This window comes from Myotis davidii, unplaced genomic scaffold (genome assembly GCF_000327345.1).
Source record: "Myotis davidii unplaced genomic scaffold, ASM32734v1 scaffold223, whole genome shotgun sequence".
Classification (NCBI taxonomy): domain Eukaryota; kingdom Metazoa; phylum Chordata; class Mammalia; order Chiroptera; family Vespertilionidae; genus Myotis; species Myotis davidii.
Genome location: NW_006294609.1, coordinates 3,668,675 through 3,681,423, shown reverse-complemented (window position 1 = coordinate 3,681,423; position 12,749 = coordinate 3,668,675). Strand labels below are relative to the sequence as shown.

Genomic DNA, 12,749 nt, shown 5'->3' with positions numbered 1-12,749 from the left:
CTTGAGTGTGGTGGTGCTTACATGACTATATGCATTTGTCAAAACACCTTGAATTATATACTAAGAAGGGTAATTTTACTCTATGTAGATTATACCTCAGTACACCTGACTTTAAAAAAGAAAAAAAAACGTTAGAAATTCTGGGGTTCCAACTTTGCCCATTAATTAACAATGAGATTTTAAGCACATTACATCCTCTTTCTGGTCTTAGTTTCCTTCTGTGTAAATTGGTTGGAATAGATGATTTTTAAAACCCCTGCCAGTACTAACATTGTATGATTTTAAATTAAAAATCTGAGTCTGAAAATTTTATTTTTTATTTCTGGGAATATAAACTGTTTCATAAATTATTTAACTTTATTGTTGCTTTTTAATGGGGCTCTTTATATTAAACTGACCATAGTGGCGTTGTTTTTTAGTGGATTTTTGAAAGTTTGGGTAAACTAGAGCTTGCACAGAGGTGAAAGACAGGAATGAGAAGGAAAGAGGCAAACTTCTTGTCAATAATTAGAATATAGGTCTGCTTTGTTAAAAACATTAGTGGTTCTGTTTGTGTTATACTAAAAATAGTTTTAGCCCTAGCCGGTTTGGCTCAGTAGAGCGTTGACCATGGACCAAAGGGTCCCGGGTTTGATTCAGGTCAAGGGCATGTACCTTGGTTGCAGGCTCCTCCGTAGCTCCAGCCCTGGTCAGGGGGCGTGCAGGAGGCAACCAATCGATGTATTTCTCTCACATCGATGTTTCTGTCTTTCCCTTTCTCTTCCACTCTCTCTAAAAGATCAATGGGAAAATATCCTCCGGTGAGGATTAACAAAAAATAACAGTTTCGTAGCAAGAATTCAAAATTTTTGCTACAGATTTGCTCAAGTCACAATCCCTGAAGCCATGCTACCAAACCTTGGTAGCTCAACCACTTATTAATGTGTGACTTTGGGCAGCTTATTTTAACCTCTCCATCCCTCCGTTTTTTCATCCATAAAATGGGGGTTAGAATAGAATCTACCTCTTAGGATTATTTTTCCTTAAGTATATTTTTATTGATTTCAGAGAGGAAGGAAGGAGGAGAGAGAGCTAGCTAGCTTCTTGCATGCCCCACACTGGGGATTTAGCCCTCAACCTGGGCCTATGCCCCCACCAGGAATGGAACTGTGATCTCCTGGTTCATAGGTCAATGCTCAACCACTGAGCCATAACCACCAGGTTTAGGATTGTTTGTAAGCATTAGGTTGGTTGATATTTATAAAGTCTTTAGAATAGTGCCTGTTTCATACTAAGTACTATGTATTTTAAATTATTTTAAGTCATCATCTATATAACTTAAAGCCTGGGGAACAAGGCCATATGCCTAGGATTCTTAGGGAGAGGAAACCCAGAAATTTGACGGGATAATCATTTTCTACAGCATGCCGCAAAGAATCTATATTCTATAAAAATAAACACAAGGTATTGCATGAGACATTTCAGTTATGTGCATAGTTGCAGCCTTAGAGACTAAGAAGAAATCATATTTAATAAAAGTGTTGGTTGTGGAGCAAAACACCCATATGAGACTGAATATTTAAAAGCAGGTTGTTTTTTAAACATGAGTATGTTTATTTCTTATTTTAGAATCTGAATTATCCAGAACAGAAAGTTGTGACTGTTGGGCAGTTCAAAATTGGTTTGATCCATGGACATCAAGTTATTCCATGGGGAGATATGGCCAGCTTAGCCCTGTTGCAGAGGCAGTTTGATGTGGACATTCTTATCTCAGGACACACACACAAATTTGAAGCATTTGAGCATGAAAATAAATTCTACATTAACCCAGGTTCTGCCACTGGAGCGTATAATGCCTTGGAAACGTGAGTAGTATGTAATTTGGGAATTTGGGGGTTTTATAAACTTAATAATTGCATGTGTGACATTTCATAAAAGAGAAATGCAACCATTTAAATACAGCCTTTCTGGCCATCTTCTTTTGGTGATTATTCTTTTTAATATGTAACAACCAGATTTCTCCTTGAATCCAAATTGTCATATTAAATTGAAATTTATAGTGCTGTGGTTTTTTTAGTACAAAATACTGACATTACTTATATCTCCTTCCAGAAACATTATTCCTTCATTTGTGTTGATGGATATCCAGGCTTCTACAGTTGTCACTTATGTGTATCAGCTAATTGGAGATGATGTGAAAGTAGAACGAATCGAATACAAAAAATCATAAAGCCAGGCCTGTCTTGATTTTTTCTGTTGTTGTTGTTTCTTATTAATTTCCCTGTTCAAATCAAGTAATGAAACAATTAAGAGCCACAAAATTGTATCACTTTTATAATATTTTGCAGTAAAATGTATCGTCTTCTGTTAATACAACGTCTAAGCTTCTTGTAAACTATAAGAATTTATTTAGTTTAAGTATATGATTTCTATGAAAAAATGTCCCCACACAGTAAATGGTTACATGTTAAGAAAAACTTATCATTGTAAATACCTTCAGAGTTGATATTTAGAACTTTATTATAAAAGTAGTGCATGAGGGGAAAGAATCTGGACTTTCTTGTATACATTTTTCTCTTCTCCAGTAATAAAGCTACCTTCATTTATACTTTCTTGATAATCTGTTTTAATTTTTAAAAACCATAAAAATGAGAGACCAAATGAAACTGTGGACAAGCATTAAAGTGATGAGATGACTTTTTAGAGCTCTCTCTTTTCTTAGAATATTCTGGGTCATAATGTTGGACTCTGATTTCATTTTCTAAATAATATGCCATATGGACATATTAAATCAGGAGAGATCCTTCAAACTGTAACTTTAAATTGCCCTATTTTTCAAGTTTAAAAAAAAATTTTTTAACACTAATGTTTAGAAGGGAAGCAACCTAGAATGAATATGTAATGTAAAGAATCCTCTCATTAGTACCACCACCCCCGACTTAATCTAGTTTGAGAGGCCAAGTGTTTGTGTAGCAATTTTCATAAAATAGGGCAAATTGACGTTTCCATTTTTAAGTTGTATTCAAGCAGCAAATATTTATTAAGCATCATCTTTGCAATCCAAGGTGTTATCTCTATTAAATGCTATGCCATATTAGGATATTTCAAGACTTTTCCTCAGCCAAATCAAGAGAATATTTGTCAGATATTTTAATGTTGCTGTTTTAGGACTTATTGTAAACACAGAATTATACAATGTAGTTGTCAGATTTAAAGAAAAAATAATTCAGTTTTTAAGTGACAAAAATTTTAATTGTATCTAGCTAGAAATAAAAGCATATATTTACACAGGGACTTTATTACACAAATATAATTGGAACATGGAACTACATCAAACCAATTACATGGTTTAAACATTTCTGAACAAACCAAAATTACTTAATGACTTAATGGTGAATAACAGTATCAGTTCACAACCCCTACTCCTACCCCTACCTTTGGCACATTATCAATACATAAGACAAGATTGTCAAGTTAACATCAGATGTTCTCCCTGTTCTTCAATTGACATTGATTGCATACACTTACTTAGAAAATCTTCCTTTATTTCTTCATTGGTGTATGATTCAAAATCATTTGTAGAAACTGAAGACAAAAGAAAAAGAGTTTATAATGTCTGTTTTGGAAACAAAATTGTATTTCACCCTAAAAATTGAGATTTGTATATAAGAACAACCTTCAAAATGACCTACGTTATTAATAAACCTTTAGCAAAAACAGATTGCTTACATTTTCAAAACTGAACTCCCCTTTCCCCCAAATCTCTTACTTTTAAAAATAAGATAGTCAATACTGCTCTGCCAGAAGGTCACAGTTGGATTCTGGTCAGGGTATATGCCTGGGTTGCGTGCTCAATCCATACTGTGGAGCTTGCAGGAGGTAGCCAATTATGATTCTCATCATTGATGTTTCTATCTTTCTCTTCCTCTCCCTCCCTCTCAATTCAATAAAAATTTATTATTTTAAAACCTTAAAAAATAAAAGATACCCAGTGCTGTATTCTAGCCAAGTTACTGTACAGCAAATTCTGTTACTAAGTTCTGTTTTTCCTTTGCTTTGTAACTTTATTTTTTTTTTTGTTAACACTATTACAGATGTTCCCTTTCTTCCCCTGCCTTAGTCTACCTCCAGCCAGCGCCCTTTGTTTTTTAAAATCTATTGGTAGGAAAGAAATTACAGTTTCAGCATTCTCCATTTTAAGTTCCTTCTTATCTCTCTTCTCTTGGGGACCACAGGGACCTTTCCCTTGCCTGGGGTTTTCTCCAGCTGTTCTTTTTGGAACCAGGCTTACCTTTATCCCTACAGTTTCCCTCAATTCTTGGATAGGCATAGTGTGGTATTTACAGCAGAGCTGAGTGGCACTGTCACATTGTGGTAGTAACTAGGAAATGACGTAACTGCCACTTAATCCCTTCCATTTTATCAATTCTGAGGAATACTTCTGAGCATTTGGTCTTTCTTCCTCTTTTGTCTTTTTCATTTTGTGCTATTCCGTAATTGTAGAAGGATCCTTTATGCCGATCCTTCCCAAGTCTAGATTTGTCTGAGTTGCTCTGTCACCTGCTTGGCTTGCTTCCACTGATTTGTTGAGTAGTATTAAAATGGTATTGGTGATAATAGCTTCTGTAAACTATTTGATGCTATACAAACTATGTCATCCGTCCAAAAATGGCACTACCTCATAAAACAAGTGCTACGGCTTGGAAAAAGTCATGTTTTTGTGAATTTGGGTTCTGATATGATAAATTCCGTTAAGTCTCTAACCTTGATATTATACCTTTTTAAAAATATATTTTTTTATTGGTTTCAGAGAAGAAGGAAGAGGGAGAGAGAGAGAAACATCAAAGATGAGAGAATAGATTGGCTGTCTCCTGCACGCCCCACACTGGGAACTGAGCCCTAAACCCGGGCATGTGCCCCGACCGGGAATCAAACCATGACCTGGTTCATAGGTGGATACTCAACCACTGAGCCATGCCAGCTGGGTAACGTTATATCTTAATTTATAATTAGAAATACCTTGAATCTTACTACTCTGAGCAGTGTGTTCTTTTAAATGAAAGCAGAAATATATTTCACGTTTAGTTTTATTAGGAGCAATACAAGCAAATCACATTCTAAATTTTCAGTGGCTAGCCTTAATCTATATTGGGTTTAATGATTTTTTATACATAAGATCTTTAAAAATGCATATTTTTCAAATTCTACATTTACCTGATTGCATGAACAGTCTGCTTGGTTTTCTAAAAATCTTCAGCGACTTACACCTTGTTTTAGACACATATCCAGTTTTTAAACTATAAGAAAGAAAAGCATCTTAATCGCAACCAGCAAAGTGAACGGCTGCCTAATAATTGTGGAAGGCTACACAAATTCTCTATTAAGCTGCCAGCATCACCAAAGAGACCCTTTCAGCCCCTGAGTTCTCCTGTGACTTGTTAATCCTGAAATGCAAAGCTAACTATTTTGCAGGTTGAATAATTAGGCTTCTTATCCCATTTTCCCTTTTTTGTTTATAGTATTCCCCTGTGCAGAAGCGACCATATGCTTCTCCTTTTGGAAGTGTTTGCATTATTTTGAATTTGAGTGGGAATCACTGAAAAAGGCAGTCTTCCATAACTCTAGCTGGTCAAGAAATGTTGACCATTTCACCAAATAAGTTCTAAAAGATGTGGCATATCACAGTCAGCTCAGTAAAGAGACCGTAAGATAACATCCTTTTTTGCTTTTTGCCCAGCCGCTTCTGAACTTAGCAAAGTCAACATAATAGGGAACACAAGTTTTAGTATCATTTAGCTACCCTTCAAATAAAATTGGGGTACATTTTCCTCCTTTTAAACAATAAGAAGCAGACCTTCCTTTGTTTCTCATGGGTCGCCAAAGGGAATGCTGTATGATCATTTCAGGTGCAGATGCGGCTGCGACGTTGGAAGGCACTGAGTCCCCTCTCTCCAGTTGGTGTCGCCATGTGGTACAGGGGTAATGCTGCTTCTGGGAGTGACGAGAACTGAGGTGGCTCCTGTGATGAGTGAGGACACCTGTCATATAAATCACTTCAGTTAGAGGACCCTCTCATTTCTTGTGACAACTAGTAAGAAACTAATTGCAGGTGCACCTGCCTGGCTTGTGAGAGTTGTGCTGGATCATATGCATGTACTGCCTCTTCATTAACACCCTCAGATAGTTCACATTACTGATTTTAGCAATGCTGCACAGATAATGCTTCTGGCCTATGGTGAGGTCTGGATGCTAAAAGACAGAACAAGATTTATAGGCTTTTATCTGAAAGGATGAATGTTTAGCAGAGTGTACTATCTGTACGTTTTACTTAAGCAAATTCAACTATGTTAATTTGGCCAAGGAGAGAGAGAGAGAAATGGCCATTTAAATAGTACAAGTGACTCTGCTTGCCATTTCCACTCAAGTGATTCAGATGCCCAGTGAGGTTTGAGGGCCACTGCCCTAGAAGAGTAAGCAAAATATGAATCCACTGTTATGTCAGTGAGTCTTTTTGGGGGTGCACTGCCCTAGAAGAGTAAGCAAAATATGAATCCGCTGTTATGTCAGTGAGTCTTTTTTGGGGTGTATTTGTGTGCGTGTGTGTGTGGTGCACATGTGCCTCTCAGTGAGTGTGGGCATCTCACTTCTGTATAAAGTAGCATCTAAAAGCAACCCAATCACTCTACTTAGTTTAACTAAAAAAACAGTCCTTTCTAGAACCATAAGGATAACTGAGTTGGACAGATTTAGGGATAGTCTGATGGGCTCTGATATAAGTAACTTTGACTAATATTTTCACTGTACTTGCTGATTTTAGAAGTTAACACCTAAAATGCAAGACCACTACATATGCACATGCACACACGCACACACAGGATTTACTGAACTGGATAGGTAATAATCCAGAAGAAATTCAAAAGGTTGGCCTGAAAACTTCACCAGTTGGCATTAATCTTTAATAAGCCTAATTTGTGTTGCTCTGGAAAGACTACCCTGCCAGCTATGATCTTTAATGGGTAATACAGGACAATAGCTGTGTTAAAGGTTTACTGCCATTTTCTTTACTTGCTTGCTTCTAATTTTGTAGTCTTTGAGAAAAATCTTTATGATGTGGGTTTCCATCTCTAGAATGGAACTTTCCTCAAGTGCCTTCGTGTTTGAGGCATTGAGTTTCCTGCATAAAGGTACATCAAATCTGAAGGTCATAAAGCCCTGAAAGAACTCTTATGATAAGACATAAATAATAAAGAAGAAGTAATATGCAAATGGTCATCACACCTTGGGAGGAGAGAGGTATGGGGACCAGCCAGGCACAAATGAGTGGCCGCCCCAAGATGGCCACATGCACAGCGAAGGTCGGGCCCCGCGGCCGCTCTGTGCAGTAAGACCTGAGGGTCCCGCAGCTCTGCGCAGTGTGGAGGAGGCCTGTCCCGGCATCTCTGCTGCCTCGAGCGGAGGAGTCAGGTTGCAGCATGGGAGGGCAGTTGTGGGAGATCAGGCCGACAGGGGAACAGTTAGGGGCAGGCAGGCAGGCGAGCAGTTAGGAGCCAGCAGTCCCAGATTGCGAGAGGTAGTCAGACATCCTCCGAGAGGTCCTGGATTGGAGAGGGTGCAGCAGGCTGGGCTGAGGGACTCCCCCACCCCCACTCCATGCATGAAATTTGTGCACCAGGCCTCTATAATAAAAATCTTGTATTCACTCATGGTTGACTCAACAAATTTTATATATACATTCCTACACAATATGCTGGGTGTGCCTTATCTTCTGCAGTACCTTACCCTCTAAGTCAGCAATTTCCAACCAGTGTTCCAAAAGAATTTTTAAAACATGCAATATCTGATTATTTAGTTGAGGGCACTGGCCCCTTTTTTTTAAATTTTTAGAGAGAGGAGAGAGAGAGAGAGATAGAGAGAGAGCGAGAGAGAGAGAGAGAGAGAGAGAGAGAGAGAGAGATTAATTTGTTGTTCCACTTATTTATGTATTCATTGGTTGATTCTTGTATGTGCCCTAACAGGGTCAAACCTGTAACCTTGGCATATCGGGACAATGTCTAACCAACTGAGTTACCCTGCCAGAGCCTGACCTCTTTTCCCTTAGATTGTCAAATTGTAAAAGTGACAATAGCCAACACAAAAATAGCAGCCAGGTGTGAATGAATCAAAACTATACCTTTTTTTGTCAAATCAGCAAAAAATACATTTTTTGGTGTGCTGCAGAATTTTAATAATTAGTTTGTGTGTGTCATGAGATATAAAAGGTTGAAAATCACTTCTCTAAGTAGTATATATAAAAGCCTAAGCGTCCATTCAACTGTCTGACCGCTAGCTATGACATGCAATGACCACCAGGGGGCAGATGCTCAGACCGGTAGCTATGACACACACTGACTGCCCAGGGCAGACGCTCACTGCAGGAGCTGCTGAGCTGCGGTGACTTCGCAGCTGCGGTTCTCGGGTGACGCACCCAGAACCAGAGAGGAGGGAGCCTGATTCCAGGGTGCATCGCTCGAGAACTGCCCTCTTGCAATCCAGGACCCCTTGGGGGATGTCGGAGAGCCAGGCTAGGCCGAGGGACCCCACCGGTGCATGCCGGGCCTCTGGTCTTCAATAAAAAGTTCAGCTCTGAATACAAAGATTATTGGTATTTAAATAAAGTATTGGTAGGTAGTTAGCATACCTTTAGAAAGGACACATCTGTCATTGATTTAGTGATGTGAATTGTTTGAATTTGAGGAGTTTTCCATAACTCTTGTAGCTTGGCTATGTGTAAGTTCATTTTGTGTCCATCTTTGATTCCATCTGTAGGCAAGGACATTATTATGTGAATTTCATGAGAAAGACCAGTTCAACAAATTAATTATTAAGGTCTATGTATTTACATGTGTCAGTGATTATTCTGGAGAAGTAGCATGGGCTGTTAAAAATTTTTTAATTGCTTTTAGGCAAAGGAAGAGAGAGAGAAAGAGAAACATGGATGTGAGAGAGAAACCTGTTGATGGACACTTGGATTGTTTCCAGTTTTGGACTATTACAAATTTAGCTGGCAGAACAGATTTTAAGTTAAAAGTTTTTACTTAGTAAAGTGAATTAAATAAGCACAGTTTTGTTTTAATGTTATTGATAACAAAGGCCACTATAATTTTATATATTAAACTTTAAATTTAGTTATTTTTTTAAGATTCGGGCAAACCAGATATGGCATACTGAAAGACTAACTAGTTTACCAACAGATAGAAAATCATCTGGAAATTGTTATTATGACCCTTAAATCATCATTTGGAAACTGTAATAATAAAATACTAATTCAACATTTCAAGTATATTATTGTTATTATTTTAACATATTTTTATTGATTTCAGAAAGGAAGGGAGAGGGAGAGAGAGAGAGAAACATCAATGATGAGAATCATTGATTGGCTGCCTCCTGCATGCCCTCTACTGGGGATCAAACCTGCAACCCCAGGCATGTGCCCTTGACCAAAATCAAGTCTGGGACCCTTTGGTCTGCAGGCCGACGCTCTATCCACTGAGCCAAACCAGCTAGGGCTCAAGTTTATTATTTTAAATCCTTTCTCAAGTCATAAGTATGGGCTAATTCTCTAAGAGTATATCTTTTGTGTCCCTGCTAATAAATATTTCTAAGATGCATACCATAGCCTGGTCTAAAATTTAGTTGCTCAAAAGCTTGGTAGCATTTTGTTACAGAAAATCAAACATTTAAAAATAATAGTTATAAAAATAATAGTTAAACTCAACAACAAACAACCTAACTGAAATATGTGCAAAGGACTTGGATAGATTTTGGATGTCTCCAAAGAAGACACACAAGTTGTCAATTAGTACATGAAAAAATGCTCACTATCACTAATCATTAGGGAAGTCAAAATCAAAACCATAGTGAGATACCCATAAGGATGCCTATCATAAAAAAAAAAAAATCCAAACAAAAGTAAGTGTTAGCTAGGATGTGGATAAATTGGAACCATGTGCATTGCTGGTGGGAATGTAAAATGTGCAGCTGCTATAGAAACAATGTGGCGGTTCTTCAAAATATTAAACATAGCATGGCCATATGAATCAGCAATTCCACTTGAAAACCACATTATGTATATACATTTATATGTATGTCTGTGCATTTTTATATCTATATACTTGCAGGTATGTATGTTTTTCCTAGGTAACTGTTAGGACTATAAAATTTCCAAGGAAGAGCAAAGTGAATCCAGGTTTATATATCATTGAATTGAAATTGCTCCCTCCCCAAAATTAGTGAGACACCTTTGTAGCTCTATCCTTCACTCCAAGGGAGAGGAAAACAGCAGCGTTAAGAAATATTTTGTTCTTTGAGTTTGTTCAGTTTAAAATTTTTCCTTCAATCTGTGCTCTCTTCTTCTCAACCAACATCAGCTATAAACACAGTTTTCAAATTCATTGCTATTTTGAAAGATTATTTTTAAAATGATGATGTAAGATATCTTCATGGGAGACAAAGTACCTGCTGATTGTTCTCTCAAAAATCTTAAAGACTAAGATCACCAAGGAGGCTAATAAAATCTATTTTTAAACCTCCTTTGTGTGAGAGTTATAGCAAAACTGACTTCTCTGAACCATGTTATTTATAGGTATTATCTGATTTATGTGCTCTACTCACCAGTACCTTTGGAATTCTGGTAATAAGAATGTCCAGCTGATCTGTTTTTTTAAAAAAAAAAGGATGTAATTAGTAGGTAGTAACAACAAATAACTGACAGCTTTATAAACATTAAAGAAGGTATTTTAAATGATAAAAGGACAGTATTGCATATGCTTTATACTTTCCATGCTTCCATCAGACAGAATGTCTTGCAAATTTTCTTCTGTCATTTTGGTTATATCTGAATGGCTCCAGACTTATTTAAAGTGAGTTTTCTGATATTTTCTTTACCATATTATTAGACAGGACTTACTTTAAGGCAAGTTTGGCCTAGTTTTATAGCCTCCTAATCTAATTCCTACATTGAGTTTAATAAAGTAGTTTGGGCTTCTAGTCCTAAACATATTATTTTCTTGTTCTCTTTATTTTTAATAAAGTAATTTGGCTATGGAAAAGACTATCTTGTTTTTTTTTTTATTGTATGTAATTAAGGTGTTCTAGAATCCTGGATTTGGAATGTATCTAATTTTGTATAGGTTCTTTTTTTCCCCTCAAATTGAGACAAAACACCCTTCCTTCCTTCTTCCTTCCTTCTTCCAACTTATTCAATGAACACGAGTTCATTCATCTCCTGATATACTAGGATCCAGTACTTCACTAAGCACTGAGAGGAACAGAAAAGAAACACAAGAACCCATCTCATCTTTTCTTTTTTTTAAAATATATTTTATTGATTTTCCCACAGAGAGGAAGGGAGAGGGACAGAGAGCTAGAAACATCCATCAGCTGCCTCCTGCACAATCCCCACTGGGGATGTGCCCGCAACCAAGGTATGTGCCCTTGGCCAGAATCGAACCTGGGACCCCTGAGTCCGCAGGCTGACGCTCTATCCGCTGAGCCAAACCAGTCAGGGCCCCATCTCATCTTTAAGAATTCTTCAATCCACCATATATTTAAAAAAAGAAAAAAAAAAGGCCATGGCTGCAGCAGAAGCCATGGCTGTGAGCTGCTTTGGCAAACAGCCAGCCGCTCTGTTTTAGGGAATAACTGATGAAAGGGATGAGGAGGTTAGTGACTTCAGCAACTGTCTTCAGCATCAGGAAATAAGAGTAAAAACTTGCCAAAAATAAAATAGGTTTATGAAGAAACTAACTTCTGTGTGAAGAAAACGTCAAGTACTTCTAATATTCATAGTCATCTGTTTCATGGATGATATGAATCCCCACTTGACATAACAGTGGCTAATGTCACACACGGGGAACTGATTTATTGACTCGGGAGCCCTCGATTGAACAAGGACGCTTGTCCCCGCAGTCTCCCCTCTCCCCCACCCAGGTTTAGGTAGAGTCCGGTGGCCAGGCCGCTTTTCCAGCCGGTTCCCCAGCGCCCCCTCGGGGCAGAAAGATGCACGCAGGTGACTGTCGCAGTCACCGCGCTGTCATTGCCCCAAACCCTCCTCTGAAACCCTTCCTTTGAACAGCGCGTCGGCTTCCATGTTTCCCATCCCGGCCACAACAAAGGTTCTCCCCGCCTCTCTCTTAAGTGCTTTGGGGGGCCAGTCGATTGGAGCAGCCAGCTCCCAACCCCCTCACCACAAGAGGGATCATCACCGGGCCGGTCCCCGTCCTCCCTAACCCCCCAGGGCCCCGCAGCCTCACCCGCCTCCGCCACCCTCGGTCCTGGCCACTGCCGGAGGCTCTGCGGAAGGGCTGCAGTCCGTCCAGGCGGACACCGGACCCTGGCCGAGCATCTCCGCCCCGGTGCAGGGACCGCGAGCTGTGTGCGGGGAAAGCTTTCCTTCTTCCCCTCCCGGGTCAGCACGCTTGCGTCAGGTCGGGCGGTATTGGGGGCGAAGAGGCGGATGCCGGATTCTAGCCCCCTCCGGGGCGTTCCGGACACGGCCCGAATAGCTTCGGGAGAGCGGGGAGGGCAGATCCACGATCCCGGAGTTAAACTGGGGAGGAGCGGGAATTCTTCAGTTGACTACGCGTTTGCACGTTTGCATCTTTTTGTGGAACGGTTGCGTCACGGAAAGGAAATAAGACATGCCCTCCACCACCGGAGGTGCCTTCCAGACCCTCGGCAAATTTACAAATCTGGAATGTCACCCTCTGTGCCAAACATCAGTACGAACCAAG

General features: G+C 39.1%; 2 protein-coding genes across 5 annotated transcripts in view; one reads left to right on the top strand and one right to left on the bottom strand.

Annotated features, from left to right (window-relative positions):
- VPS29 (VPS29 retromer complex component) overlaps positions 1 to 2,587 on the top strand; it is a 9,928-nt gene extending 7,341 nt beyond the window's left edge. For all 3 annotated transcript variants that reach the window (XM_006768911.2, XM_006768909.2, XM_006768910.2), the window contains 2 exons: positions 1,609 to 1,844; positions 2,092 to 2,587. In XM_006768911.2, the coding sequence (XP_006768974.1) occupies positions 1,609 to 1,844; positions 2,092 to 2,209 (354 nt within the window). In that variant the 3' untranslated portion in view covers positions 2,210 to 2,587. The remainder of the gene's footprint in view (positions 1 to 1,608; positions 1,845 to 2,091) is intronic.
- Positions 2,252 to 12,743, bottom strand: FAM216A (family with sequence similarity 216 member A). 2 transcript variants are annotated; one of them, XM_006768912.2, is made up of 7 exons: positions 12,270 to 12,743; positions 10,630 to 10,670; positions 8,657 to 8,778; positions 6,099 to 6,228; positions 5,834 to 6,017; positions 5,194 to 5,276; positions 2,252 to 3,564 (listed from the first exon to the last, which is right to left on the bottom strand). In XM_006768912.2, exons 1-7 carry the CDS (start codon positions 12,359 to 12,361, stop codon positions 3,449 to 3,451), a joined length of 768 nt encoding a protein of 255 aa, XP_006768975.1. In that variant the 5' UTR covers positions 12,362 to 12,743; the 3' UTR covers positions 2,252 to 3,448. The 2 variants fall into 2 exon arrangements, with proteins under 2 accessions (XP_006768975.1, XP_006768976.1); XM_006768913.2 differs by having other exon boundaries at positions 10,636 to 10,670.
- Between the last annotated feature and the right edge of the window lie 6 nt (positions 12,744 to 12,749).

Bases quoted from the DNA above. Each gene is read 5' to 3' on its own strand.
- FAM216A (XM_006768912.2), bottom strand. From the start codon at position 12,361: ATGCTCGGCCAGGGTCCGGTGTCCGCCTGGACGGACTGCAGCCCTTCC. The intron at 8,779-10,629 runs GTGAGTAGAGCA...CCTTGCCTACAG, and splicing joins CCAGAATTCCAAAGGTACTG to ATGGAATCAAAGATGGACAC. The intron at 6,229-8,656 runs GTATGCTAACTA...TCTGTCTTTTAG, and splicing joins CAGATGTGTCCTTTCTAAAG to CATCCAGACCTCACCATAGG.